Below are 27772 nucleotides of genomic sequence, written 5' to 3'. Positions count from 1 at the left end.
ACCTCAGAGTGTACCAGCAAGACGGGATGTTAATAGGCCTACCTCACTGCTCTTAGGCCGTGTGACTACAGGTATGCTTGTGTGCTGCGAAAAATCCACCGTATGACAATAAAAGTTGTTTGTTTTGTTTGTTTGTTGTGCATTGACAGGGCCACACATGAACTAAATACCCCTAACATGTGACATTTTAATTTGAAGCAATTACTGAGATGCGATTTGAGATGTAAGACCAAGCTCACAAGAATAATTTACACTGATCTTAGGGAAGGAAATGTCCATATGGTATCACTAATTTAAAATCATTATTTTGCTAGCTTGCCTGGAATTACACTACGGAATTGTAGAATCATGTCTGAGTACACTGATTTGCGTGACATCATCCACAAGTCATACTGACGTTTGGACTACTGTTCTTATGTAAGTCCATAGTTTTAGACCCTATGTGTTCTTCCCACATTACTAGCACTTACAATGCCCACCCAGTCTACATGGGAGCAGAGCAGACAGGTTGACGAACCACAGACCTACCCTGGCATCTGCAACCCCCTGATACGCCTCTTTACTTTTTGGGGTGGGGCTGTTACTTCATTTTCCACTCCCTGCAGCAAACATTTCAAACCACCTGATGATTTGCTGTAGAAGAGTGCTATTAGCTTACAGGTCTGACAGCATCTGCTAGCAGTCACAAATTCAGGAGATTATTTAATAGCGGTCCACTTATGTGGCTGCAGTAGAGATGTTAACGTGGGACTGTGTGAGGGCTGTGAGATGGACAGCATGGAGATAACCTCCACTGCTCTTTGATCACTAGACACCTCTGCTTATCCATGGCATTCTGTAGCCACCCCCACACTTCATCTCTCCCCCTCTCTCTCTCTCTCTCTCTCTCTCTCTCTCTCCCCACCTCCCTCACGTTTGGAAGAGGAGAAAAAGTCATTAAGCACAAATGGGAGGAGAGAACAGATCGTCATTGCCGCTGTTCAAGAGTCCTCATAAAGCTTAGAGCCACAGAGAGACAGAGACAGAACTACTGCAGGGGAACAAGGGAATATCTGTAACTGCTTCTCCCTCAGTGCGTTAGATAAATGAATGGCATTTGGAATGAGCTGAAAAACGTGGAAGCCCTCGTGGGAGAGACTTCTCTCACATAGCAAGGCCCTCAAATGGTCTTTGTTAATGATCCAGGAATTTACAGTTTGTCCTGATATTCTTCGTGTTTTTTTTTGTGTCAGATCAAAGGATTTCTCTTGGTCTGCCTCATATGCACAGGGAAAACAGGGAATGTTCTGGAACTTTTCTCCATGGCCCCCTCAGCCCCCCCCCCACCCTCAGCTTTCCTCCAATATACTGCTGACCTGAGGTGTAGGTGAGTGTGGGGTGTTGAGGGTGACCAAGATGGGGAATGCCATGCGTATTGTAGTGGCTTTCATTCCCTCTGAACGCTGCCAGAGGTTCCTGGTGGGCGATTTGAAGGAGATGCCCCTGGACCGGACCCTAGACCTGAGCAGTCGACAGCTGCGTCGTCTCCCTGTCGCTGCTTGTGTGTTCGATGAGCTGGTTAAGCTTTACCTGAGTAGCAACCACCTCAGTAGCTTACCTACCGAGCTGCAGGGCCTGAAGAAGCTTCAGCTCCTGGCGCTGGACTTCAACTGCTTTGAGGAGCTTCCTGAAGCCGTGTGCAGACTCCCCCAGCTGAACATCCTCTACCTGGGAAACAACCGGCTTTACCGCCTCCCCAGGGCTCTGGGCCAGATGAAGGAGCTCAACACTCTGTGGCTGGAGACCAACTGCTTCACAGAGTTCCCTACAGTGATCTGTGACCTGCCCAACCTGAAGACCCTCCATTTGGGCTACAACCAGCTGCGGAGCCTGCCAATGGAGCTTGGTGGGCTGGAAGAACTACGTAGCATTTGGCTAGCCGGGAACCAGCTGAGTGAGTTTCCGCCAGTGTTGCTAACGATGGAGTTTCTGGCCGTGATCGACGTGGACCGGAACAAGATCCAACGATTTCCCGGGTTGGTTCACCTGCAGGGCTTGAAGCTGGTAATCTATGACCACAACCCCTGTGTGAATGCACCAGTGGTCGGAGAGGGAGTCAGAAGGGTTGGGCGTTGGGCGGAAAACTCTGATGATGAAGAGGATGATGATGGGCCCAAAATAGAGCAGATTCCAGGTGAAGCCAAGGAACTACTTGCAGATGAAGGGGAATAGTACAGTTCCAAATGATACGAGGGTCTTCAGAGAATCTGACCTTGAGCCGTGGCAAGGACTTCCAGAGCAATGTGACACTGAAGTGAAGCACTTATTGGAGAGAGGCCACTTGCCTTGGCATGTTACACAAGCAGCTGGGCCCGAGGGTGTTTGGTTCCAAATATGGTCAACCAAATGATATGGACCTAAACAGAGGTGACAGTGCAAAGCAGCAAGCTGTTACAATTGCCATTGAGAGCACGGACCTTGTAAATGGTGGTACACAGATTGTGCAAGGAGGTCTCGTTACTTTTTCACCATTGTCTGTTAATTTGAAATGAATACAACTTTAACAATACTTGTTACTAGTCCGTACTTGGATTATTTTGACTCTCTAGGTATTCAGTCACACACTTTGTTAGTAAGAGGCCTGAGATAGAAACAAACAGAATATTTCATAAATTCTTTGCCCAGGATCTTTTTTTTTTCTTTTAAAAAAAAAAAATCTCTACCTGCCAAGGCTAAATCCAGTGAGGTAATTTATCCATGTGATGGATGGCTGAAGTCATCCACTGCTCCATTCATCCAGAACACTGCATAATTCATATGGCAGACCGGGCTCCTAGGTCTGATTAAAGACCTCTAATGGGGTTTAATATCACCACATATGAATACCTAACATGTAGAACAGATTAGCCTACTTGTACTTTACGATACATTCTTTTACACATTCACTAATTAATAAAAAATATTGAATACAGACTGAACTGTGTTGCTGACCTGTAAATGTGACTTATTTATGTTGTATTTAGGCTTTTGAAATAAAATGTGCAGTTGCAATATCCTGCTCCTGTCTGATCTTTGATAGGTTTTCTCACAGAACATAGATTACTATTACTAATAATATTATTATATTTTTTTTTATTACATGTTTGCTTTTGTTTTTCGTTAATGACACTTTGACCCCGGATGTGAATCTTTTCCTCATTGGAAGATTCGAATCCGAAGCAGCAACGCCTTTGCTCTGAAAACAGAACCAGGGATGGGAAAGAAGACTCGTCCAGGAACAGGAGGACGCAGAACCACAATCCAGCTCTCCCCACCCGGCCTTCGCACTGGGACTTCTGGAGGAAGAGAAGAAGCGTGTTCTGACGGTGAGAATAATAATAATAATGCTTAACGTGAACTATGTCTTCGTTTAAGCGCGTTACAGAATCGGGCCTGTTTTAGATGCTTCAAACCGGAACGACCGTAAGCTAATGTTAGCTAGCATGCTAGCGTGGTTAACATGATCGGTATTTGACTCCCTGTTAACAAGCGAACGGTCAAGATTAACCCCGGGTCTAATAAAGATAATAAATAAGAGCATAAATAGTTGATAGACAGGTTATGATGAGCTAACGGTAGCTTAGCTTGCTAGCATGACTAGCACTAGCTAGCTATGTACCCAGTAGCATGCTAGCTAACGTTAGCTAACCCACATTCCTCTGACCTGTCTTTGTTTATCTCGCATGGTCTCAAGTATGAATATTTCACTGGTTGCTAGAAGCAGGTGATTAAATTAATTATGAATAAAAGTGATCCAAGAAACTTAGATGATTTGATTTCAAATGTTGACGCTATCGCAACGAAATTAACTTTCATTTCAGGATACAGCCTCTTACTATAATTAATACCATAATCTCCTGCTTCTATTAACCAGTTAAGTATTCATATTTCGAGACTAAATTAGCTACATTAGTCTTGAATGTTCAGGTCGAGGATCAACGCATGCATGCAAAATCAGGAATGCATATTGTGTTGTTTTTAAGTCCCACTTCCTTCTGCCACCCTTCTCACTATCTCTCTGGAACAGTCTTGCTATTGCTGTTGTGATTTGCAGACGATCAAGAGGGTAGTTGTGATGGGCACAGGTTCCTAAGAGAAGGAACAGCTAATATGAGGAACCCAGCAGTGAAGGCAACAGGTAAGGTCACACAATGCACCAAATGTCTGCTTATGTTATTTTATCCACACACAGGACAATGTTTTGTGTTTCGTGTATATATATTCGTGTATATATATATATATATACAGGGCTGAAAATTAACTTTTTGGCTCACCTGCCAAGGGGACTGGTAGATGAAAAAATCCACAGCCAAGTATATTTTTAATATAATATATTATATATAATATAATAAATTGCCTTTTTTTGTCACATTATACATCTGTTTCAGTACTTTTCATTCAGATCATTCAGATAATTGTATTATGTTGAATACATGCCTAAGGAAGTGGCCAAAGTAAAATTTCAAATAAATGAGTTTAATTCGATGCCTATATTAGATACTGTTTATGAGAGCAAAGCACATTACAGCAGCTCAAGTAAGCATTTCATTGTACTTGTACTGTGTACATATGACAAATAAGCCACAACTTGAACAACTTGTCGCACCTTTCGTGCTGTTGTGCATGTTCAGAAGGATTGTCCCTCCTTGGGGCCTATGAGGACAGCGATGATGAGGACTCGGACTCTCAGCCCTCTGTTCCGAGATCTCAACTCAACCAGTCAGTGGACATTGACAGCACGCTGGCCAACTTCATGGCTGTGAGTATGATGTTCTCTCTGACCCCCAGATAGGGATGAGACGGTATACCGTAAAACCGTGAACCGCGGTATAAAATCTCCACGGTATTAGAACCGTGACATTCCCTGTGTTTACAGTATTACGTTTACGGTATTACACAATAATGCGCTGCTGAAACTTCACATTTCAAGTTGCTTGCAACAGTTAATTTTGTAATTTAATATAAGCTTGCTATTAATATATAATATATAGTAAATACTTGTTTTTTTATGCGTGTTGGGGAGGTGAAATGGCGTATACCGTGAAATACCGTAAACTGTACCGTGTAACTAGATACCGTACCGTAATGCAAAAATCCATACCGCCTCATCCCTACCCCCAGACCATAGATACTTTAGAGATAGTCCACTGGGAATATCACTCCTTTAATTAGCCAGTCCCAGTGTTAAGTCTGTATGTGTAACGCTGATCGCTATTTCTTCCAGGAAATCGATGCCATCACCACACAGCCCGGTTCAGAGGAGGCTCCGGAAGACCCCCAGGCCCCGGCGCCCACCCCGCCCCGGCCCGAGCCCAAGGGCGTGGACGGGGCAGCAGAGCAGCACAGCACCGGGGCTGACTTCCAGTATGACACCCAGTGCTCATTGGCTGGAGGTAATTGCTCATAACACCCAGTAGAACTGTCATCATATCCCAGGATTCACAGCCTCCAGTGATGTAGTTATAGTTGCTTCCTCCTCCAATCTTTAAATTCAAGCTGTTTTGGAAGCTGTTTTGTCACTGGAAGCCTAGGCTGCGTTCCGAATCGCATACTACCCTACTATATAGTATGCCAAAACAGGATGTAGTATGTCCCAATACATAGAATGCCACATGCAGTATGACAAAAATACCAGGATGTCCTACTACATCCCGTCGTATTTTGCAGTATGCAAGCCAGCAGGCTTTTCTGGCTATTCTGACCCACAATCCTGTGCGCAGCGGAAATGTGCGTCACATGTGCGAGTCGTGACAGCTGTAGACGAATGTCGCGTTATGGACAGCGACGGATGTGGGCAAATTTCAAGACGCAATGTTATGACAAGGTAGTATGTCCCAATTGGATGCCTACTGCTTGCAAAGTACATACTTTCTAAGGGCAGCTGTAGTAGGTACTGGTAGTAAGAAGTAGAAGTATGCGATTCGGAACGCAGCCCTGGTCTTCCCTCTGGTTCAGGGGTCAGGGGTAGATCTAGTTTTGTATGGGTTCCATCTAACGTTTGTGTGTCCTGTTTGCAGTGGGGGTGGAGATGGGGGACTGGCAGGAGGTGTGGGATGAGAACACAGGAGTCTACTACTACTGGAACACGTTGACCAATGAGGTGGCCTGGGAACTACCTCACTACCTGGCCCACCAGGTGCAGGGCCTGCAGCAGTATGCAGACAGGTGAGGGGCCTCCTACACAGGGCTGGGTATCCACTCGAATTTCAAGAATCGATTCGATTCCGATTCACAAGGTTCAGAATCGATTATCACGATTCGATTCGGTTAGTGTTACTAAAACCTTTTTTTTTTTTAAGCTGTAACCTTAATTACATGGCTGACAAGTTATGCAACACATCAATACTAGGGCTGGGTATCAATACTGATTTCCAAAAATGAATGAATTAATGAATCATTGAATGAATTAATGAACTATTCATCCCTTCATTTATTCATTCATTCATTAAATAAAAGATCGATTTTGGGATTCATGAATCGATTCTGAATCATTTGATTTGATCATTTTTAAACCCAGCCCTACTCCTACACACGTTTTGAATCTGTATTATAGGCAGATGGACCAGTATGATACGTTTGCTGGCTTGTGTGGACGGTGGGGAAGTTGGGATATGAAAGCTGTGAAATGACCTCTGATGACCCTTTCTTCCTGCAGTGCAACGGTCAATGGCAACGGTACCGCCCAGACTGCCCAGCCTGCAGGGTTTTACCCTGAGCAGAACTCCACCACCACCAGTACCTTGGCATCCAAGAGGGAGATAAAGAAGAAGGCAAGTTTCATTTAGATGATGTCATGTTTATTCTTGATTTTTATTTTATTTATACGCATGCTGCTCCAACACATTCTGGGTAGATTGATCTTCCTACCAGCTTAGATATCAGGACTACAATAGATTTTATTTAATTTATTTATTCAACATTTTACAAGTTGTCCTCAATGTATTTTTAATGTAGTGTACCCACTTGGGGGTTCGCTTGTGTTTTATTTCTTCAAATAGACTCCAACTCTAACAGTCAAATGTTCTACCTTGCAGGAGGTGATGGAGAGTGTTGTGGCGCCGACCAGCGAAGAGGAGGAGCGTCACGGCGTGGCCGCCTCCCTCCTCGCTCCTCTCATCCCCTCAGAGGTGAAGGAGGCCGAGGAGAAGTGGAGGAAGAGGCTATTGGGGGGGTTGGATAAGGAGGAGAACAGCTTGGATTCTGAGGGGGAGGGGGGACGACTCGTGGGGTCCCCCGCTGCCCCCCTCTGTGACCCAGACACCCCCCTGCTCCTCGGTCAGAGGGAGCAGCGCAGCAGGAACCAATCAAAGGAGAACTCGGAGGCGGAGGAGGAGCCTGAGGAAGACACCATGGAGCTGGAGCTGGCTCTGGAGAGGAAGAAGGTGAGCGGAACCCGATTTCAAATTCCGGTTTCTAGAGGAAAGTAGGAAAGTCGCACACACTGGGTCTCCTTAAAATGGAATAATTTAATGCACCATAATAAACACCTACGCGTGTGTAGCCTTCATCAGCGTGGTGTCCGCCCGTGTTCGACGCCACCCTGACCAAGGCTACAGGCCGAAACGCGTAGGTGTTTATTATGGTGCATTAAATTAAATTAAATAGTGATTTCCAAAAATGAATGAATCATTGAATGAATTAATGAACCATTCATTCCTTCATTTATTTATTCATTCATTAAATAAAAGATCGATTCTGGGATTCATGAATCGATGAATCGATATTTTAAACCCAGCCCTACTGCCCAGTCTCTTCTCTGCCCTCTAGGCCGAGCTGCGTGCCCTGGAGGAGGGGGACGGCAGCGTGGGGGGGTCTAGCCCGTCCTCCGAGGCCAGCCAAGAGGCCTCCGTTCCCCGCGGCCTCCTCCAGAAGAAGGCCCGGTGGAAGACGGCCTTCATCCAGGCAGCTAGCCCAGACTCCAGCAGCAGAGGATCAGACACGCCAGACAACTCGGAGACCGGTGAGCTCACGCGCCACAAAAACACATCTGGGTTAAATGCAAAGAACATTTAATCGAAAGTATTCACATTTTAATTTGTTACACACATCATGCCATCGTGCACATCAATTAACATCCTTAATAAACCAGCAGATGTCGCTGGTGAGCTTTCCAATCGAGCCGCCCCAATGTAACTAGTTTAAAAAGGTTCATACGTGACCCTACGAAGCTTAGTGGGCCACAGGGCTCGCTATTCACCTGCGAAAACCCTGGCCTCAGCCCGAGGGTAGGTCCCCAAATGAACCCCTAACCCTCTAGTAATCAGGGCTCACATTCACACTTGTTCTCATGTGTGGTTTGCAGCACATTCCAGAGCCACGGAGAAGACTGGAGGAGAGGATGAAGAGGAGACCGACAAAGCTGAGGAGAAAACGGTGGCCAAAGTTCTCCCTAAAGAGGAGGTGGAAACTCCTGAACTCAAGGTGCTCCTGCAGTTTCACATCGTCTCAAAACCTCGTCCTTTTTTCTGGTTTATTGGTTTCAAAATAACCTTGAGATGATGTATGTGAGTATGATGTGTTATGTGATGTTTGAATCATCAGTTTCAGATTGGGGAATTATCCAACACTTTAACCAGCAAAATGGAGTTCTTGGGGATCAACCGAAAAGCCATTTCCAACTTCCACCTGCTGCTGTTACAGACTGAGGTGAGAGGACGATGGACCCAGTCCCAATGTCCCCAATGTCCCCCATGTCCACCCTTATGGACTCAGACTTTGAGGCGCGTTCCCGCTAAGTGCGTGCGGGCTTAGGGCTGTCCCATTGTCAAATCATCAAGTGCAACTCATTTTGAGCCCTTTGTGCCGCCGTTCCTTAAGTCCGCACTTCTGCAGACTTTGCCAAAGGGAATACCCAGCCCACAGCCATATCGCTGTGACCTGAAGAATGGTCAATTAAACGAGCACGGATAGACCAACCCTAACGTTCACGTCGCAAATTGTTGATTTTAAACGTGCTTTATAAATAAAGTTGACCTTGACCTTGCAAAGCAAAATGTTTTCAGCTGGACTTGCTTATCTGCACAATGGGCATATGTATGTCGTTGTTAACCTCAAATCATCCGTAGAATAGCTATGGTTCAACAACGGCTAAGTAACTAGTCCATGTTTTATAGTCTTATCCACTCCTCACCCTCGGGCTACACATTCTCAACACTCCTTCCCCCTCACCCTCTGTTCGTACTGGTCTCTCTACCCTTCCTTTCCTCCCCTCACTCATCCTCCCTCACTCATCCTCCCTCTCTCTCTCTCTCTCTCTCTCTTCCAGATGCGCATCGCTGACTGGCGGGAAGGGGCTCTCAACGGGATCTATCTACGCCGTAGGCTGCAGGAAGCCGCAGAGCACATTAAACATTACGAACTAAACGCCGCCCCTAAAGGCTGGTCTTGCCACTGGGACAGGTACGCGCTCCTTACCTTTCACACCTCTAACTCCCCCCGTCCCCCCCCCCCGTTTATCAGTGCTGGGGGGGCCGTCGCCTCTTTAACATGATATGGGGAGATGTTAACCCGATCCAAGCGGAGGAAAGCCCCAGCAGAGCCAGACGGCTCAGGGTTGTGTGACGCCATGCAGGCTCCGCCCGCCCTGTTCAGGAAGCACAGACCACGCTGGGACCCCCTCGTCCTTCTAGACCAGACTTTGTAGACTCTCATGGGGGGGGGTCCAGTCAGTGGAAGGGGGTTGGGGGGTATGGTAGCTCTAGGAAGGTGGTTGCGCGCAAGAGCTTTGCACTTTTCAGGACTACAGCCCCCAGAATGCAATGCTGGGCGAAATGAGTGACACAGAGTGACGTCCTGGAACGTGGAGTGTGTCAGACGTGAATAAAAGCGAAGACGGCACGTTGACGGGGACCCAGCAGGTCAGACCAACTCTATTTCCTGTTTCCTGTTTTGCTTTTTTCATTTCCTTGATTGACACATAAGAACATTTCTGATGTAAAAGAATTTCCTGTGTGCTTGTAATATTCCTGCCTTTTGGTCGTTGTGTATGATGATGCTTGCTCCTTGGCATCACATGTTTAGGGGAAAATGGTTGTCAAAATCTATGTGAGTATTTTGTCATGACAACCATGATGTCTACAGTTGGGAACATCTGAACGCTGCTGCTGTTCAACTTTACAGGACCCAAGATGATTGTTTTTGGTTTATTTGGTTTTGAGAGTTAAGGTGGGTTCCCTATCCATGTCCCCAGACCCATGTCAAATCTGACCTTTGCCCTGGATGGATAAGCTGGCCGTCCGGCCTAAAATTGTCCCTATCCTGCCCTCGGGGCAGCAGTCTCCCCTCTCCCTTACCTCACCTGACCAGGGGACCAGACCACGCGCCCAGGTGCCAGCCCGGAAATTGAGACTCGCTCTTCTATCTCTGTTGTCCCACTCTATAGAGAGCACAGGCGCTACTTCTACGTGAACGACCGCACCAGCGCCTCCCAGTGGGACTTCCCGGACGACGAAGACGAGGAGGAAGAGGAAGAGGACCCGAAAGGCAGCCGGACCCCCCCGAGCGGGGCAGCCAGCCCGGGGGAGCCCAAACCCCCAGCGGTCGCCCCCTCAGATGGGATAGCAGGTCGGTCTGCAGGGCCTCTCTCAGCTGGAGGTCACCTACTGGTTCAGATGACTCAGCGATGGTGGTCAAATGTTTCATAGGAACATGACTCGCTAAGTTGTCTGACTCTCCGTGATGAGAACCTTCACAGACCTGTACTGAACCACTGTGATTGCAAGTTATCATTCTGATGGGAGACTTTAGCAGAACACATTTGTAGCCGACCTGCAGGCGTGGGTGAATAAATGAATGTTTACCTGAGTAACTAAACCCTTTATTTTTGTTTTGTATCCAGGATCCTCCACCTGTGCCCCTGTGGCGCCCCCTCAGCCCACCTTCTGGTCTGCACCCCAACCCCCTCTCCCCCCTGACAACCCCCCTCCCCCGTCAGACTACCCCCCGCCTCCCCCTCCTCCCCCGGAGTCACCGCCCCCACCCCCTCCCCCGCCAGACAGCGACGATGGAGAGATCATGGAGGTGGAGATGGAGGATGAGGAGGGGGAGCCGCCGGCCCCCGGAACAGAGGAAGATGGCGGCCTCAGACCTCCCTTCCCCCCTGGCTCCACCAGCACTAAGGTAGGAATCCCCTCTCTTCAGACACCCGCGGTCACGTTCACCTCCTTCTACATGCTGTTTAATGAACAGTACATGCCTTTCAGGAGGTGCTTTCACCCAAAGTGACGACCTGTATGCGCAATAGGGGCGGCCCCAGTGGAATTGAATCCGTAACCCTCTTTGTGTGATCAGCATTTGACATTACTTGTCGGAGAACTGGAGAGAGAGTATGGGGGGGTTTTCACGTGTACCTAATCGGATTTTATCCCGTCTTTCATTTTTGCACTTCTGCAGTGACCGTTTTTAACGTTTTGTGTTTTATTTTGTCTTTTGTACGTCCCATCTGTCTAACTTTGCGTTATGCTGTCTACCCTGAACAGGCTTTTTACCTGTAGAAATAAAGGTTAATAAGATAAATCAAATACAGTGTATTAGTTGATAATACTGTGTCATCCCGGTCCTCTTGTCCCTGTTAACAGGCGGTGGAGCCCTCGCTGTCCCTGGGGAAGGGTCAGAAGCGCAAGTCCTCTGGTCAGCAGGCCAAGTCGGCCACCATCGGCAGCAGCGCCATCATCTACACCCAGACGGCCATCACGGCAGGTGAGGAGCAGAACCAGGGTTGCAAATATCAAGAAATTTCGATCGATAACTGTAAACCTTAACAAACAATAGTCGATTAATCGATAAGAACGTCCAACGCAGGACTGCGCTTTGCTCGCTTCATTTTTGTGTCGTCTTCCTGTGTGTCGTTGAAATTTCCCGCCATCCCAATTAGCCTTCACTACGTGGCGTGGCGCCCTCATGTGCAGTCAGACCCTAAATCATGATTACATTTCACACAACTCCTGTTGATAACGTTCTTTCCCCCCAAAAAAAATATGTTTCATTAACAAGCAGTTAATCGAGTAACCAAATCTTACTTGAGTAAATTCTTATCGCCAATTAATCGCTAGTCGATTAACTGTTAACATCCCTAAGCAGAATTAATTCACTGATCATTGATTGAGGGAACACATCTCTCTACCACGCCGTCTCAAGCTGCTATAACGGGATTAAAACCTTGACGTTGTGTTTTTATGTCCTCCTCAGCCCCTGTGATGTCAGGAAGCGCCTACTGGGGTGTGCCTGTGGCCGCCGCCCCTTCCCTGCCCGCTGAAGCACCTGCCCCTCCCCTTCCTCCGCCCCCCACCCAGCCCCCCCCGCCCCCCTGCCAGCCCCCCTCAGACCCCCCTGGAGCCAAAATACTGCCCACAGACAAGATCAAGAAGCTAAAGAAGGATAAGGTAGGAATCAGAGACGTAACATGGTAGTTTAGTCTAGTTTGACTGTTTCAAATGGATACAGGTTTAACGTGTATTAAACCGTTCTCCTTCCTAGAAGGCCATGGTGTCTAGGGCTGGGTATCGATTCAGATTTCAAGAATCGATCCCATTCACAAGGTTCAGAATCGATTATCACGATTTGATTCGATATCGATTCGGTTAGTGTTACTAAAAACTTATTATTTTTATTTTTTTAGCTATAACCTTAATTACATGACTGCCAAGTTATGCAACACGTCAATACTAGGGCTGGGTATCGATACTGATTTCCAAAAATGAATGAATGAATGAATCATTGAATGAATTAACTATTCATTCCTTCATTTATTCATTCATTCATTAAATAAAAGAGATTTTGGGATTCATGAATCGATTCTTTACCTCTGAACTACTGTAAACACGCTCTCCGTTCCCCTCTCATCCCTCTCTCCTCCACGCCTCGCCCTCATCCCTCGTCCTTGCGTCCAGTCGAAGAAGAGCAAGACGAAGATGCCCCCGCTGGTAAAGAAGTGGCAGAGCATCCAGAGGGAGCTGGACGAGGAGGAGAAGGACAGCTCCAGCGACGAGGAGGACCGGGACCAGCTCAACAAGAGGGGCATCGAGGAGTGGAAGCAGATGCAGCTCTCCACGTAAATGACTCAGCATCTTTCAGATGGGAATGTTCTTTAGTCTGGGACTAGCCTTAATCTGGGGCTGCGTTCCGAATCGCATACTTCTACTTCTTACTACCAGTACCTACTACAGCTGCCCTTAGAAAGTACGTACTTTGCAAGCAGTAGGAATCCAATTGGGACATACTACCTTGTCATAACATTGCGCCTTGAAATCTGCCCACATCCGTCGCTGTCCGTAACGCGACATGCGCCTACAGCTGTCACGACTCGCACATGTGACGCACATTTCCGCTGCGCACAGGATTGTGGGTCAGAATAGCCAGAAAAGCCTGCTGGCTTGCATACTGCAAAATACGACCGGATGTAGGACATCCTGGTATTTTTGCCATACTGCATGTGGCATACTATGTATTGGGACATACTACATCCTGTTTTGGCATACTATATAGTAGGGTAGTATGCGATTCGGAACGCAGCCCTGGTCTACCTTGAGAGTGCATGTACAGTATCTGTAAATGCAAATAATATTTGAAATGTCACTGTATTTTCAGGGTTAAAAGGGTTATAGTGGATTTGTAACGTATCCTTGTAATCTCCCCCTGCAGAGGAAAAGCTGGGAAGAATGCCAACTTTGAGGCTCTCCCTAATGACTGGAGAGACAGAATACTGAAGAAGAGGAAGATGATGAAGAGCTAATTATGTCTGTAGCACACACACACACACACACACACGCACACACAGCATTTACATGAAGCCACCCTCCCTTATCCCAAACAATGAACAATGATCAGTGGAAAAAAGGGTGTCAAACTCATCTTATCTGATCTCTGCTAAATCATTGAATGGGTTTGAATGTTTTTTTTCTACATCTTTTTATTGGCCATTTAAACTCACCCTTACTTAACCTGAACTTAATCTAAACCTTTACCTAGCTTCTCTTACCTATAACCTCTATCTGTAGAGGTTAAAGAATAAGACGCAATTTTTTGTGGAATATCATTTGAATGCTGGAGGGTTTTATTTCAAAAACAATTTTCAATTATATTCCCCACTAAAATTTCATAAACTGAGGTGACATCAGTCCCTATTAACTTTTAATTTAACTGTAAAGTCTCTGCTTTTCTGAAGTATGAACATTGACATTCTTTATATTTATTGTGAGCAGAAGATGAGACTTGTCTTTGACTGCCACAGTTCAACCATTACCAGTTACTGTAATTGCGTCATATCCTGCCGTCTTGTTCTCTGAAAGTGAGTTCGGGTTTTAAAATTATGTGAAAGTGCGTTGACATGGCTTCAGACCAGCGGTTGGGAGATCATTGCTAAGCTTCTGTCATCATGTGAACTCCATAGGTGAACTAAGATGCCCAGTACATTGACTTTATTTTTCTGCCCTTTCCCCATGTTTTCTGTGGCGTGATCTTGTCCAGTTGCGTGATAACATGCCACAAATACTGACGTGCCAATGGCTTTATCATTACTTTGCGCTAAAGTCATTTTGTAATTCTCGAACAACAAATAGTTTTGGTGAGTGGGACGGTCCATTTTTCCAAGAGCTGTTTAACCTCTCCATACCGCTGTATTGTCTTAGTACAATGTGTATAAGCCCTCTATGTTCATTATGTGTTTCTGGGGCGGGGGGATCTTGTATATTTTGTAAAAAGTGAATAAACCTTTTGTGCACTTGTAAATCTATCTGCTTTCTCATTGACATCTACACCCCACCCTACTTGTAAAGGTGCTGTGCCTCTTATAGCATCTACTTGACACACGCTGAATAACCCATGAGGACAAATTGACTTCATCCACCCAATTTCGACGCAGCCGAGAGTCACGTGATTCCTCTGAACACGCCCACGATGACGGTTGCTAGGCAACGCAGTTGGTGAAAGATTCTTTTGCTAGCAGGGTGCTAACTGTTAGCTAGCGAAGTGTCGTGAAGTTAAGCCTATTAGACCAACGCAGATCTGTTTTTGATTTAAAGGTGAGTTCAATTTGATCTATTTTGTGTCCGGATGTTTGAGATTATTTCATATTGTGAAGCAGATTTGCAGCGGAAGACGTGAGCGAGCCTAATGAGCCAACCAGACCGTGTTGATCTAACAAGCTCAAACATTTGTACGTACGTACGTAGTGTACGTACATTTGTAACGTAAACTAAGCAGATTTGACTTGCAGGTTCGCTCAGGATGTGTCCAGCGTTCAGGACAGACACGGATATACTGGTCAGTTAACTACAATAAAATAAACCATTCTAAATTATATTGCTTTAGCTCATATGGTTATTTAATATAAATCAAGATCAACAAAGCTTTATCAACCCTAATTCATGAAACTTCACTTTTATTTTGTCCTCCTAATTCAGAGGACATCAGAGGATGCTTATGAGAGATTCATCTTACAGCACCTGAAACACTATGGACTCTTTTCAGGTAGGATGGGAACTCTTAATTCAGTCTGGGTAGCCAGGCGAGGCACAGATATTTGCCTAAAATGACCTCAGGAAGAGTTTACCTACATCTCTGACTCCACGATGAGTCACACTGTCAGTGAAGCAAAGCAAACTGAGACAGCTGTGTATCACTTATTGCTTAACTGTTAAGTTTATACTGACTATTTCAAGCATTTAGCCATAAATACCTTCTATTTCTGATAGGGTTAGAGTCTAGTTAGGTTTTGAAAGCAGAATTTCCCAAAACAATCAGTGCCGTAAGAATAGCAGGCGCATCTGTTCTTACGACTGCCGTGTTTGCAAGGCGGTAGATAGGGCGCCGTAAGAATAGTGGGCAACTCTATTCTCACAGCTGCCGTAAGACCCAATAATATGAGCGTTTATCTCAGTAAAATACTTTTTATCCTAAGCCATTTGATTTTGATAACTTAGACAACACGATAGGGTGCTTTGCTGAGAACGCCTCTCTCTTCTCAGGCAGAGAGAGCACTGTCCAGGATGGTCTCTCCAGCCACAGGAAATGGAGTGGGGAGCGGTATCACCACTCCTCCCTCACTGCCAACAGACACTCCCCAGTCAACCATGACTCGAACCTGGAGGAGGAGGGAGAGGAGGAGGAGGAGGAGCAGGAGGAGGAGGAGGTTCGGGGTCCGGGGGGGAGGCCATGTAAGATTCACACTGGTTGATAGAGAGATGTAAGGCCTATGGCTACATTGACACATAAACATGTAACAGGTTAAAACCTCTAGCCGAGGTATTTTCAGCCTTCACCTGGGTTTTGTCTAACCCACACTTCTCTTGGTAACTTCACATCTGCCTTTGCTGTTCTAGTCGACGAGGCTGATGCACCTTTTCATTAGAGCATGATTCTCCACCTCCCATGTTAGATAAGGTTACGACACTGATACTGTTGTGTAATCCAGTTGATTGGAGTGATCAGGTTCACCCCTTTCTTGATTACTAACATGCCTCAATTAGAGGTCAGAAACAGGTGAAGCTGAGGTGTCACTCCAGCAGGTCTGATCACAACTGTTAGATACCCATCACCACAACATTCACCACTGGTTATGGGCAGGGACTCATTCTGACCATCTTATTGGCCAGATTTCCCAGACCACATATAAAGCCTAGTCTATAACTAAGAAGCTCTTTCAATGGCAAATCCCTGTTGACACACTTTTTGCCTTGGACTAGGCTTAATCTGGGTCTACGAAATCAGCCGCTAACGTTAGTCTCTTCTCTTGCTGTTGAGAATAAACCCAGACAGCAGTCCGATCAGGGCCATATACAGGCCAGATCTGGCACTTGTGGCTTAGTTCCGGCCCATATATGGCCCAGATCCGCTTGCTATCTGGGAACCTTGTGTTTGTGAGTTTCTAAGGCAGCAGTGTTGGTCGTGTCTCTTCCTCTCCAGTCTCCGTCCACCTGGGCCAGCCTCTCAGAACCACGCAGCTGGTGATGGCGTTTGACGGCGAGCGGTCCGTCCCGAGGCTCCGGGACCCGCCGGACCTGTGCGCCATCACTTCCTCCTCCAGCCCCTTCCAGGGCGTCCGCTGGCCCATTGAGTGTGAGGTCATCAAGGAGCCTGCTATTCACCACATGGGTAGGTATGGCTGGACAGGCCACCGGGGCATGATGACCCGGCTGAAACCCTGTGTCCACCGTTGATTGTGAACAAAGCAAATGTTGCTGGCCTAATACCAGGGAGTCCTCAGCCTCGGCTCGGAGTCGGCGAACCAACAGATTCCTGACGCGTCGGTAACGTGGTGGCACTGTGTTTGGAGTTGACACACTGTTGCCTGACAGCAAAAAAAGGTCCTGGGTTTGATTCCCGCGTTGGCGATCTCCCAGGCCTTTCTGTGTGGAGCTTGCCTGTTCTCCTCGCGTTCACAAGGGTTTCGCCCCAAGAACCCCAATATAAAAACATGCGAAAGAACATCGCTCTTCGGTCCTGAGCGCTTGGACTTGGTCTCCGGGCGTCAGTGATGTGGCTGTCCACTGCTCCTGGCTGCCCCTGGAGGAGGACAGCTGGGAGGGGTCAGATGTAAAGGACACATTCCACTGGTGACCGCTGAAAATGCGTGTACTATATTCGTGTCATTGTAGCGTGGCCAATAAAAGTAATGTAAATGTAATTATTATAACACATAACCTCGTAGATTCAGAGCAGTCGGCGTGTGAAACTGTTACCGATCTGCTCTATTCAACTAGATCACCATTGAAGTTGATCATAAAAACTATAGCTTATATACTTTCACCATATATGTGCGTAAAAGCTCTGCTTCAGTAGATGGAGCTCTCATCATGTCTGCTACTGTGCTTTCAGAGTGGGACCCTCTGGAGCCAGAGCCCTTCTACCAGGCCACAGGCCAGGAGATGGTGGAGATGGCCCCCGTCCCCGTCGGAAACGAGAAGGGGAGCGTGGTCTTCTGTATCGAACCAGGTACCTGGAGCTGGGATGAAACTTGGCCCTCACCTGCTTCCTCTCGCATTCCGGGCCATGTCTCACATGTGCTTCCCGTTCTTTCCTCTCTCCTCTCCTCCTTCCCTTTCCTTCTCCCCTTCTTTCCTCTCCTACTAGATCGTATCTCTCTCGCTGTCTTAATCCTGTTGTCTCCCCATCTTTTTTTTTTACTTCTCTCTCCCGTTTCTCGTTTTCCCAGCTACAAAGAGCTCCTACTTCACCTGCTCTCGGGTCGGAGGAAGCAGAGGGCCCGTTAAGAGCGCTACGCCGGGCGCCACTTGGGAGGAGGGGCCCGCTCTGACCTTCGAATCGCGCTTCGAGAGCGGAAACCTGCAGAAGGCGGTGCAAGTGTGAGTGTGTGTGTCTGCTCCAGCCATGACTACTCTGTTGGTTTAGAGTCCCCACGGACCGATACTGTAGGCTACAAACTCCAAACAAAACATTCAGAGTATTAAAAGTTACTCCTCCCTCTCCCCTCCTCCCCCCAGTGGTCTCCATGACTACGAGCTGACCCTGCGTCCAGACATGTACACCGCCAAGCACACCCAGTGGTTCTACTTCCGGGTCAAGCACATGAGTGTGGGGGTCAACTACCGCTTCACCATCGTCAACCTGATGAAGGCCAGCAGTCTGTATGGCGTGGGCATGAGGCCGCTGTTCTACTCAGAGCGGGCGGCCAGGGAGACGGGCGTTGGCTGGCGACGGACGGGCTCCAACATACGCTACTACCGTAACCAGCTGCAGGCAAGAGAGCTTGTTATACTGCAGCCTAGGGCTTTTCATTCAAGCTTTACAGCCATATTTAATGTTTTTGATGAATTCAAATTGCGCATAAAGAAAGCGATGTTCCTTGAAAACAAGTGAGGTCACTATCATGTCCGTCAGATTCAAACCGTCTCGCGGTTCTTTCTTCTTCTCTCTCCCCAGGCGGAGCAGGACGACAGCGGCGCCAAGCCCCTCCACTCCCTGACGTGGACCTGCCAGTTCCCCTACGACTCGGACACCTGCTACCTGGCCCACTGCTACCCCTACACCTACTCCCAGCTGCAGCGCTACCTCGGCGGCCTGACCTCCGACCCCGCCACCTCCGCCTACTGCAAGCTGCGCGTCCTGTGCCGCAGCCTGGCGGGGAACGCGGTGCACGTGCTGACGGTGACGTCCCCCGGCGGGGGCGGGGCTGAGAGGCGGGCCAGGCGGGCGGTGGTGGTGACGGCCAGGGTGCATCCCGGGGAGACCAACGGGTCGTGGATGATGCAGGGCTTCCTGGACTTCCTGCTGGGGCCGTCGGACGACGCGCGGCTACTCAGGGACACGTTCGTGTTCAAGGTGAGGCCAACGCCGCTGCAGAAAGGACTAGCCTTTACATGGTAAGCGTCCCGGCCCATTGAGCTACCGGGGTGTAGTAGTAACCTGAGCTGCGCCTCCCCCTGGTGTTGATGTGCGTGTCCTGCAGGTGGTGCCGATGCTCAACCCAGATGGCGTGGTGGTCGGGAACTACCGCTGCTCGCTGGCAGGTCGCGACCTCAACAGGAACTACCGAACCCTCCTCCGAGACTCCTTCCCCTGCGTCTGGCACACCAGGAACATGGTCAAGAGGTGAGCAGGATCGAGTGTGTGCACACGCACACACACACACACACTCACACGCACACACACACGCACACGCACACACACACACACACACACACACAAGCAGGCACACGTTCACAGCAGCTAACACACAACATCCGTGTTAAAGGTACCCAACGAAACGTGAATCAAAACAATCCGTTCTTTATTTTCGAAATTCCTCGATTATATGGTTCCTTGTAGTCTAATAAACATGTTGAATCACTTGAATGTCTTTCCTACCTTGTAATTTCTTTGCAAAATGATATTTAGCTAATGTTTTGAAAACAACAAAGATGTGTGAAACGTCACTATTACGTGCTCCGTGTATTAACGCAATGACGTAGTACGCGATTTTCGGGGACCACCTTCTCAAATTTGCTCTAGAGCGCATACTAGTGGTCAAAAACTGGTGCTGGCAGAGAGAGACGTGTTTGGGGTGTACGTATCTCATGGTTGTCCTCAGATTGATGGCAGAGAGAGACGTGTTTGGGGTGTACGTATCTCATGGTTGTCCCCAGGTTGATGGCAGAGAGACGTGTTTGAGGTGTACGTATCTCATGGTTGTCCCCAGGTTGGTGGCAGAGAGAGACGTGTTTGAGGTGTACGTATCTCATGGTTGTCCCCAGGTTAGTGGCAGTGAGAGACGTGTTTGAGGTGTACGTATCTCATGGTTGTCCTCAGGTTGGTGGCAGAGAGAGACGTGGTGCTGTACTGTGACTTCCACGGTCACAGCCGCAAGAACAACGTCTTCATGTACGGCTGCGACAACCGACAGGACGCCGCGCTCCGCCTCCACGAGCGAGTCTTCCCCCTCATGATGAGCAAGAACGCCAACGACAAGGTATCAAGTCGGCCCGGCGCCTCCGTCCGTCTTACGGCGCGTTCAAGACAAGTCGGGACTCAGTAATTCCCACACTGGGAATCCCGACCCCCGACGTCATTGCATTCATGACGATTTTAACTCGGGAGAAAAAAGAATGGATGCTAGAAGGCTTCTGTTATGCTAGAAGGCTATTTACGTTAGCTTGAAAAACAGCTGGCTGGTTTAAAGTCCACACATTGCTATAATCAGAGAGACATATAAAGAATACAAACATATATTGCACAAGTACACATCAAATTACATGTTAAAACGTCAATAAACACTTTATAATAATTTAATTCTTACTGTCAACGTTACATGCCGCCATGTTGTGACGTCAACCTGGCGCTCAAAATGATACCTGAGTTCCCTTGTCATCCCGAGTTGGACGAGCGTTCTATTCGTTTTTCACAAGTTGTAGTTTTTCACCAGTTGTAGTTTTTCACAGGTTGTAGTTTTTCCCCAGTTCTCGTTCCGGAGCTGCAAGTTCCGTGTCCAGAAGAGCAAGGAGGGGACGGGACGCATCGTGATGTGGAGGCTGGGGGTGAGGAACAGCTACACCATGGAGTCCACCTTCGGAGGCTCCACTCTGGGTCAGTACGCAGGGCGCCCTGGAAGTGTGTGTGTGTGTGTGTGTGTGTGTGTGTGTGTGTGTTTGCCGTGTTTTATTCTCTTATTGATTTTAACGCCAGCTTTTTTTTTATACCACAGGAAGTAGGAAGGGGACCCATTTCACGACGCGCGATCTGAAGTCGCTGGGCTACTACTTCTGTGACACCCTGCTGGACTACTGTGACCCCGACCCCACCAAGGTGACGAATAAGAACCTCTCCACACAACACTGACGGGATAGACTGAGTCTCGTTCTTCACCGCTGATTTTTGTCGCGTCTCACCGTGTGTGTGTGTGTGTGTGTGTGTGCGTGTCCGTGTCCATGTGGGCGTGTCTGTGTGTGTGTGTGTGTGCTTGCGTGCATCTCTGTGTGTGTGTGTGTGTCTGTGTCTGTGTGCGTGTGTGTGTGCGTGCGTGTCCGTGTGTGTGTGTGCGTGTCCGTGTGTGTGTGTGTGTGTGTCCGTGTGTGTGTGTGTCCGTGTGTGTGTGTGTGTGTGTGTCCATGTGTGCGTGTCCGTGTGTGTGTGTGTCCGTGTGTGTGTGTGTGTGTCCGTGTGTGTGTCCGTGTGTCCGTGCGTGTCCGTGTGTGTGTGTGTGTGTCCGTGTGCGTGTGTGTGTCCGTGCGTGTCCGTGTGTGTGTGCGTGTGTCAGACCAGTCGCTGCCTGGCTGAGCTTGGAGCGCTGCTGAGGCAGGAGGTCAAACAGAGGCTCGGACAAGAGCTCGATTCAGACGGGTCTCTCTACAGCGTCTCTCTCTCCGACATAGAGTCCAGGTAACACACACACACACACACGCACGCTGAAACACTCACACACACGCACACACACACACACACACGCTGAAACACTCACACACACACACACACGCTGACACACTCACACACACACGGACACGCGCACACACACACACACACACGCACGCTGAAACACACACACACACACACGCTGAAACACTCACACACACATACACACACGCTGAAACACTCACACACACACGGACACGCACACACACACGCACGCTGAAACACACACACACACACATTCATGTCAACGCTCTCTTCACAGCACCAGTGGTTCAAACAGTACAGAGTCCGACGGTCTCCCCGCCCACCTGCTGAATCGACCAATGGAGGTGCAGTATGAACACGCCGTATTATCGCATTCTACAATAGTAGTAGCGTTTGTGTCGTGTATCCTGCCTTTCATATGGAGTCAATATACGACAGAGGTTTTATAACTACCGTTTAGAGCTGTTAGCTAGTCCTATGAGGCAGGTTTGTGACTTCCTGTCCGTCTTCTCCTCAGCCAATCCCTGTCAAGAAGAAACACCTGCGGAGTCGTAAGGAGAGAGACCTTCTAAGACAGGAGAGACACAGGTTGAGACAGGAGAGACACAAGACCTCACACAGGAACACCAAACACATGGTGAGACGCATACAGTCTACTATGTTCTACCCAGGTTATAGACTTGTCCCTGTCACAGAAACCGTATTTGACTCATTACGATTCCATGTCTTGTTGATCTCAACGAAGTCTCTCTCCAGATTTCTATTACGTTGAATCGCTGCTCTCCAGATACCACATAATACAGTCTCTGCCACTTCAACACCAAAGATGATTTTCGGAGGGCCTATCAACGGGTCAAAATTTAAAGAGTGACAGGTCATGGCAGCCAATGAGAGACGCGAGCCCAGGTTAGATGGGCGGGGTCAGGTCGCCTGATCGCGAAAGTCGTTCCTGATTGGCGTCGCTGGGATTCCGCCGCTACCAATGAATTGCTAGAATTTGAAAAACAGATTTTAGCATGAAGTGTCCCAGACCCATAGAGAGATCTGCAGCATGCAGTAGCGTAGTTAGCCTAGCTTACCTAGCGTATCAGCGAAAGAACTCGCATGAGTCTTGCGTTGAGACTAATCTCAGCGTGACCAGTTAGCAGAAATGGCTAAAGAGTAATCCGTTTTTCTCAGCCTCTTCTGACTTCATGTACAGCATTGTACTAAGGCTGCACGATTATGACAAAAGATAATAATTGGGATTATTTGCTTCAAAATGCTAATTGCGATTAATAATTGTGATTCATATTTAATATATAATATTAATATATAATAACCAAAATGCTCCCAAATCACGGACGTTGATCTCTTTATTGCTACTAACTCACTGACCTCGTTTTCGCTCATTTTGTCACTACTCACGGCTGCAGGTACTCTTGTGACACTTGTCTTGCCCTACTGCTATCTGTCTTCAGTGAAATTGCTCACTCAGCGGGAACGCATGTGATTGGTCAGACAGCATAAGCGCCTGTGATTCGTCCGTGTAGTCCTAGCACACTCAATTCAAAGCTAAATTATTAATCACATTAATTGCGGCCTTTTGCGATTAGTTAATCGTGGAGGTCATAATTGCGATTTAGATTAATTCACGATTAATTGTGCAGCCCTGCATTGTACTGAAAGCCAGCGTTTGACCCTCTTATACACGGTGTGATGAGCTTCAGGCCTCCTTCCATGTGTCTGCAGGAGTCTGTTCCAGCCCTGGAGGAGGAGGCCACGACGAAGACCCAGGAGAAGACTGTGGCTGCTCTGAGAGAGAGACAGAGGAGAGAGAAGGTATGGAGAAGAGGGAGAGAGGGAAAGAGAGATGAGAGATGTGATCAACTATCAAGAACTCCCTCCTCATTGGTCTTTCACATGAGTATCTCCATAAACTTCCAACTGGTCCAGAACTCAGCTGCTCGCATCATTACTAGAACCCCCTCCACCAATCACATCACTCCTGTTCTCCACCAGCTTCACCGGCTGCCTGTTAAGTCACGCGTTGACTACGAGGTTCTACTACTCACCTTCAAGGCGCTTCATAACCCCGCCCCTTCATAACCTCTCTCCTTTGAGTCCACAGGTGCCCTTTATCGTGAAGGTCCGCAGCCAATCAGGACTCACCTGGGTCCCGAACCCACCCACTCAAATCGGAGTCATCGGTCATGTGACCCTCTGGCAGAAAGACGAACCTGAGAAGGTAACCACGGTCGCCATTTGATCGGTCTTCTAAACCAACCAGGTCCCAGGTTCTCAAGTCATCTCGGGAATAGAATCGGTATCGTAATTGTCGCCGGTGGAACGGTGTCCGTGCGCTCACCTCAGCTCTTGTGTCTCCAGAACGATGACCTGAAAGCCTTGACCGCCGCCTACCTGTGTAAACAGCCCAGACACCAGGGCGGACAGTCCGGCGCTCACACAGACGAGAGAGCTCAGCCCGGTCCAGAGACCTTCGACCCTCTTCAGTCCGCCCCTCAGCGCCACCTGCTGACCGTGACGCCCATCCAGCAGCGCGGCCCGTCCGTTCCCATCCCCACCTGCAAGGTCCACATCCACACCACCATCGTCCAGCAGGCGTTTGGACCCGCGGGCCCACACCCAGGGATGAGAGGTGGGTCAGAACCAGAACATAGAAACAGACCAGATAGAGCATTGACGACATAGAGCATTGACGTAGGCTTTAGCTGCGTATAACCAACACATTCCTATTGTTACTGAAGTCCTGCGAAGTCCTGTGGTCAGTCTGTGGTCAGTCTTTATAGGTTCTGTCTCTTCCAGGTAGGAACCCGGCTCTCATCTCAGCAGCCCACAGGTAAGGACAGCCAGGCTATGTATTGCTCTATAAATGTTCTTAGCCGGTAGACAAACATACTCCAGGAGCTTGCCCTTGTTGAGAGGGGTCAGGGAAGAATTTTTACAGCTCACTTATCTGGCCCCCGGGTGATTACTGTTTTTTTTGCTTCCCTCTGGAATATGTAGAGAGTGGGTCGTATGCCCACCTCCCTTGTTCTCTGTAAAGCGCATTGTGTTGCCTCTGGGTATGAAATGCGCTCTACAAATAAAGCTTTGGTTGATTGATTGATGTGATCTGTAGTAGGAAGCTCTAGGGCTGCCCCCGAATGCCGACACATTGAGAATTAGTCTACCGCTTTGCTGAGTGTGTAAGGTAAGGTTATATGTATAATAATAATCATCATCATAATAATAAAGGAACAACTAGTCGATTAGTCGCTTGAAATGATGACTTCTAGTCGAGCAGGGACATCTTTAGTCGGGGGCAGTCCTAGAAAGCTCAATGACAGGGCTCAGGAGTGACCATAGGGGTCTGGACTACCCAAGACCCATCATGTTATCTGTATTATTAAGTATGAAATGTAATTCATCCGCTGATGAGAAACATTCTCAACGTGCCAGGTCTGCCCCGGGGGTCCTGGGTCTGCAGTGCAGGGTGGTCTCAGAGTCTGTCCCCTCCAGGGACCCAGCCAAGTCCCACGGCCAGCGGACTCCCTGCGGTGAGAGGCAGGGCCAGGCGGCCCGGGGAAACACACGCTGCTGCTTCCCTGAGCCGCCATCATCCACCGACACCTCGGAACCCAGACGCAGGAGCCCCAGTCGAGACTCGACAGCAGGTGACAGACACACACACACACACACACACACTCACACACACACACACTTGATCTATCTTCTCACTGTCTGGGGTTTTTGACCCAGGTCGCCCAGCGGATGTTTCTCAGGCTGCTCCTCTGAGGGAGCAGGAGCAGAGAGGAGGAGCCTCCGGCCTGGAGAACCTCCTCACAGACGCCCGCCCCTTCCTGCCTGACCTGAGGACCACTGACCTCACAGGGAGGAGGTGACTCGCCTCGTTATTGCGCAGTCGTTTTTGCATTCCGTGGTTTAAATTAGGTACAATTAAAGGTACCCAATGTAGTTTTTGACCACTAGTATGCGCTCTAGAGCAAATTTGAGAAGGTGGTCCCCGAAAATCTCGTACGTCATTGCGTCAATACGCAGAGCACATAATAGTGACGTTTCACACATCTTTGTTGTTTTCAAAACATTAGCTAAATATCATTTTGCAAAGAAATTACAAGGTAGGAAAGACATTCAAGTGATTCAACATGTTTATTAGACTACAAGGAACCATATAATCAAGGAATTTCAAAAATAAACAAAGAACGGATTGTTTTGATTCACGTTTCGTTGGGTACCTTTAAGTTACAGTAGATGAACATGCCGTATTATGTGTTATTTGCTTCTTCCTCCCTCTCCTCCATCACGTATGGCCGACCCACCCACCTCTCTCACCTTCTCCCCAACACCTCTTTTCTTGTCTGGTCTCTCTCATCCCCCTCCGCAGCCACGGCCGGCCATGGGGGGACCAGTCTGGGGTGGAGATACAGAGGACGGGTCTCTCCAAGAGAGACCTGCTGAAGGGAGGAGTGATCAGGAGAGCGCCCGGAGGAGAATGTGTTCCAGCTGGGAGGTACAGAGAACACAGGTATGCAGTCAGTGACAGTGGACTTCCTGTCAGGTCAATACTTAACCAGGCATGGCTGGGCGTATTTAATATTCTTCACAGGGAAATATAGTGTTCAATCTTTGTCAAAAGTATAAAACACAATTCGACGTGCCCCTCACGTTTCCCCAGGCTATCCCAGCAGACCTTGCAGGAAAAGGACCAGGATGTGGGCGAGCTTCCCCAGGTTTCTCGGGCCGCCCCCCCGCTGAAGGAGCAGCCCGCTAGGCTGCAGCGTGACGACGTCCGCAGGCTCCAGAAGCTCAGCCTGGCCGGGGCCCCGAGGCTCCCTCCCTCCACAGAGAGAAGGAGAGGGCGGCCGGGGCCGGGAGAAGGACCCGGGGACGAGTCTGAGTCAGGACCCGGGTCCAGGATGGTGCACGGGCCAGAAGGGACCCGGGGTGTTAACTCTAGACCGTCAGGGTCCGCCCCTCCTCTCAGCTGACGACCGGGGACATGTCTCTCACCTCATCGTCCCCCGTCTGGATGGACTACCGTCAGGATGCACCGTGCCACTGCTCTCACTCCACAGGGCACTTCTGCATCCTCTTTCACCATCGACTAAATATCAATATGAAGGACTGGAAGCATGTTTCTTTTCAGATAGATGCACCAAAATAATTTTTTTGGCCCCGAGTGTGTGCCTGTCTCATTTCATGACTCAAACCGTTTGCTTGGAAATAATAATAATAAAAATAATAATGTGTGTATATCCGTTGACAATGTAAAGAAAATAAATATTGAATATTGGACGGTTCAAATGTATTGTTTTATGTGCATTATTTATATGGATTTGGGTAAATAGTAGAATAGTGAAATCATGTCCTCACAGCAAAACTACAGGAAGTGGAAGAAATTTCTGTATAATTACAGGACCTCAAGGTTCTTTATTTGCCACACGGCAAATGACACATAAACACATGCAAGAGTGAGTGGCGAGACAACACACACACACACACACACACACACACATAAGCTGTTGCCGGTGGACTTTGTCCTGTGCATGTGCCCCATCCAGGACCTTCTTGCTGTGAGGCAGCTGCGCAGTGCACTGTGCCACCATGACACATGTATATTGATAGAACAAGTTCTTTCTGTAAACAGCATGTCTTCATAGAAGATACATTCCACATCCAAGCCACATCTCATACAATTTCTGTCCCTTCATAAAGATGTGAAATATGCAAAACATTTTTGAAATTTCCTTACAACTGCAAAGAAATCACGCAAGGCATCTGTGAACATGGTATAAAAGTGAATAAAATACAATAAAATGTAAACTGATCAACATGATGCCTCATTGTGGGTTAAATCCTTACAAACTTGAATATAACCGGAGTAAAATTAAAAATGCTTCTGAGTAGTGTGAAGTCAGGGACCAGGCCC

The 27772-nt window shown here is 48.1% G+C and overlaps 4 protein-coding genes across 7 annotated transcripts; all 4 read left to right on the top strand.

Annotated features, from left to right (window-relative positions):
- Nucleotides 1-1395: 1395 nt before the first annotated feature.
- On the top strand, nt 1396-2211 carry lrrc10 (leucine rich repeat containing 10; the record flags this gene model as incomplete). Its single annotated transcript, XM_084451421.1, has 1 exon — nt 1396-2211. One exon carries the CDS (start codon nt 1396-1398, stop codon nt 2209-2211), a length of 816 nt encoding a protein of 271 aa, XP_084307547.1.
- Nucleotides 2212-3204: 993 nt separating this feature from the next.
- Nucleotides 3205-14730, top strand: fnbp4 (formin binding protein 4; the record flags this gene model as incomplete). Of its 4 annotated transcripts, none has more annotated exons than XM_084450928.1 (17): nt 3205-3344; nt 4046-4156; nt 4653-4777; nt 5243-5411; nt 6036-6183; nt 6674-6788; nt 7053-7400; nt 7786-7978; nt 8321-8439; nt 8560-8664; nt 9284-9417; nt 10400-10581; nt 10856-11136; nt 11595-11715; nt 12205-12398; nt 12906-13066; nt 13657-14730. In XM_084450928.1, the coding sequence occupies 16 exons, from the start codon at nt 4129-4131 to the stop codon at nt 13745-13747; spliced, it is 2514 nt and encodes an 837-aa protein (XP_084307054.1). In that variant the 3' UTR covers nt 13748-14730. The 4 variants fall into 4 exon arrangements, with proteins under 4 accessions (XP_084307054.1, XP_084307053.1, XP_084307052.1 ...); XM_084450927.1 differs by having other exon boundaries at nt 4650-4777; XM_084450926.1 differs by having other exon boundaries at nt 3227-3344; nt 4073-4156.
- A 510-nt stretch (nt 14731-15240) lies between these two features.
- Nucleotides 15241-22468, top strand: LOC311319814 (cytosolic carboxypeptidase 2-like; the record flags this gene model as incomplete). The annotated part of the gene is made up of 14 exons (XM_084451420.1): nt 15241-15276; nt 15417-15483; nt 16918-17106; nt 17830-17946; nt 18167-18317; nt 18456-18711; nt 18904-19293; nt 19421-19563; nt 20260-20419; nt 20907-21037; nt 21156-21252; nt 21704-21825; nt 22118-22184; nt 22358-22468. Coding segments are annotated over 14 exons (2037 nt in total), but the record flags the coding sequence as incomplete, so codon positions are not given.
- Nucleotides 22275-27089, top strand: LOC311319386 (uncharacterized protein). Its single transcript, XM_084450935.1, has 9 exons — nt 22275-22477; nt 23572-23661; nt 23951-24067; nt 24208-24478; nt 24646-24679; nt 25282-25496; nt 25582-25720; nt 26228-26368; nt 26519-27089. Exons 1-9 carry the CDS (start codon nt 22475-22477, stop codon nt 26829-26831), a joined length of 1323 nt encoding a protein of 440 aa, XP_084307061.1. The 5' UTR covers nt 22275-22474; the 3' UTR covers nt 26832-27089.
- The last annotated feature ends 683 nt before the right edge of the window (nt 27090-27772 follow it).

The sequence above is a fragment of the Borostomias antarcticus genome, assembly GCF_949987555.1.
Source record: "Borostomias antarcticus genome assembly, chromosome: 16".
Classification (NCBI taxonomy): Eukaryota; Metazoa; Chordata; class Actinopteri; order Stomiiformes; family Stomiidae; genus Borostomias; species Borostomias antarcticus.
The sequence above is the reverse complement of the archived record's forward strand: the minus strand, read 5'-3'. Positions and strand labels throughout refer to the sequence as shown.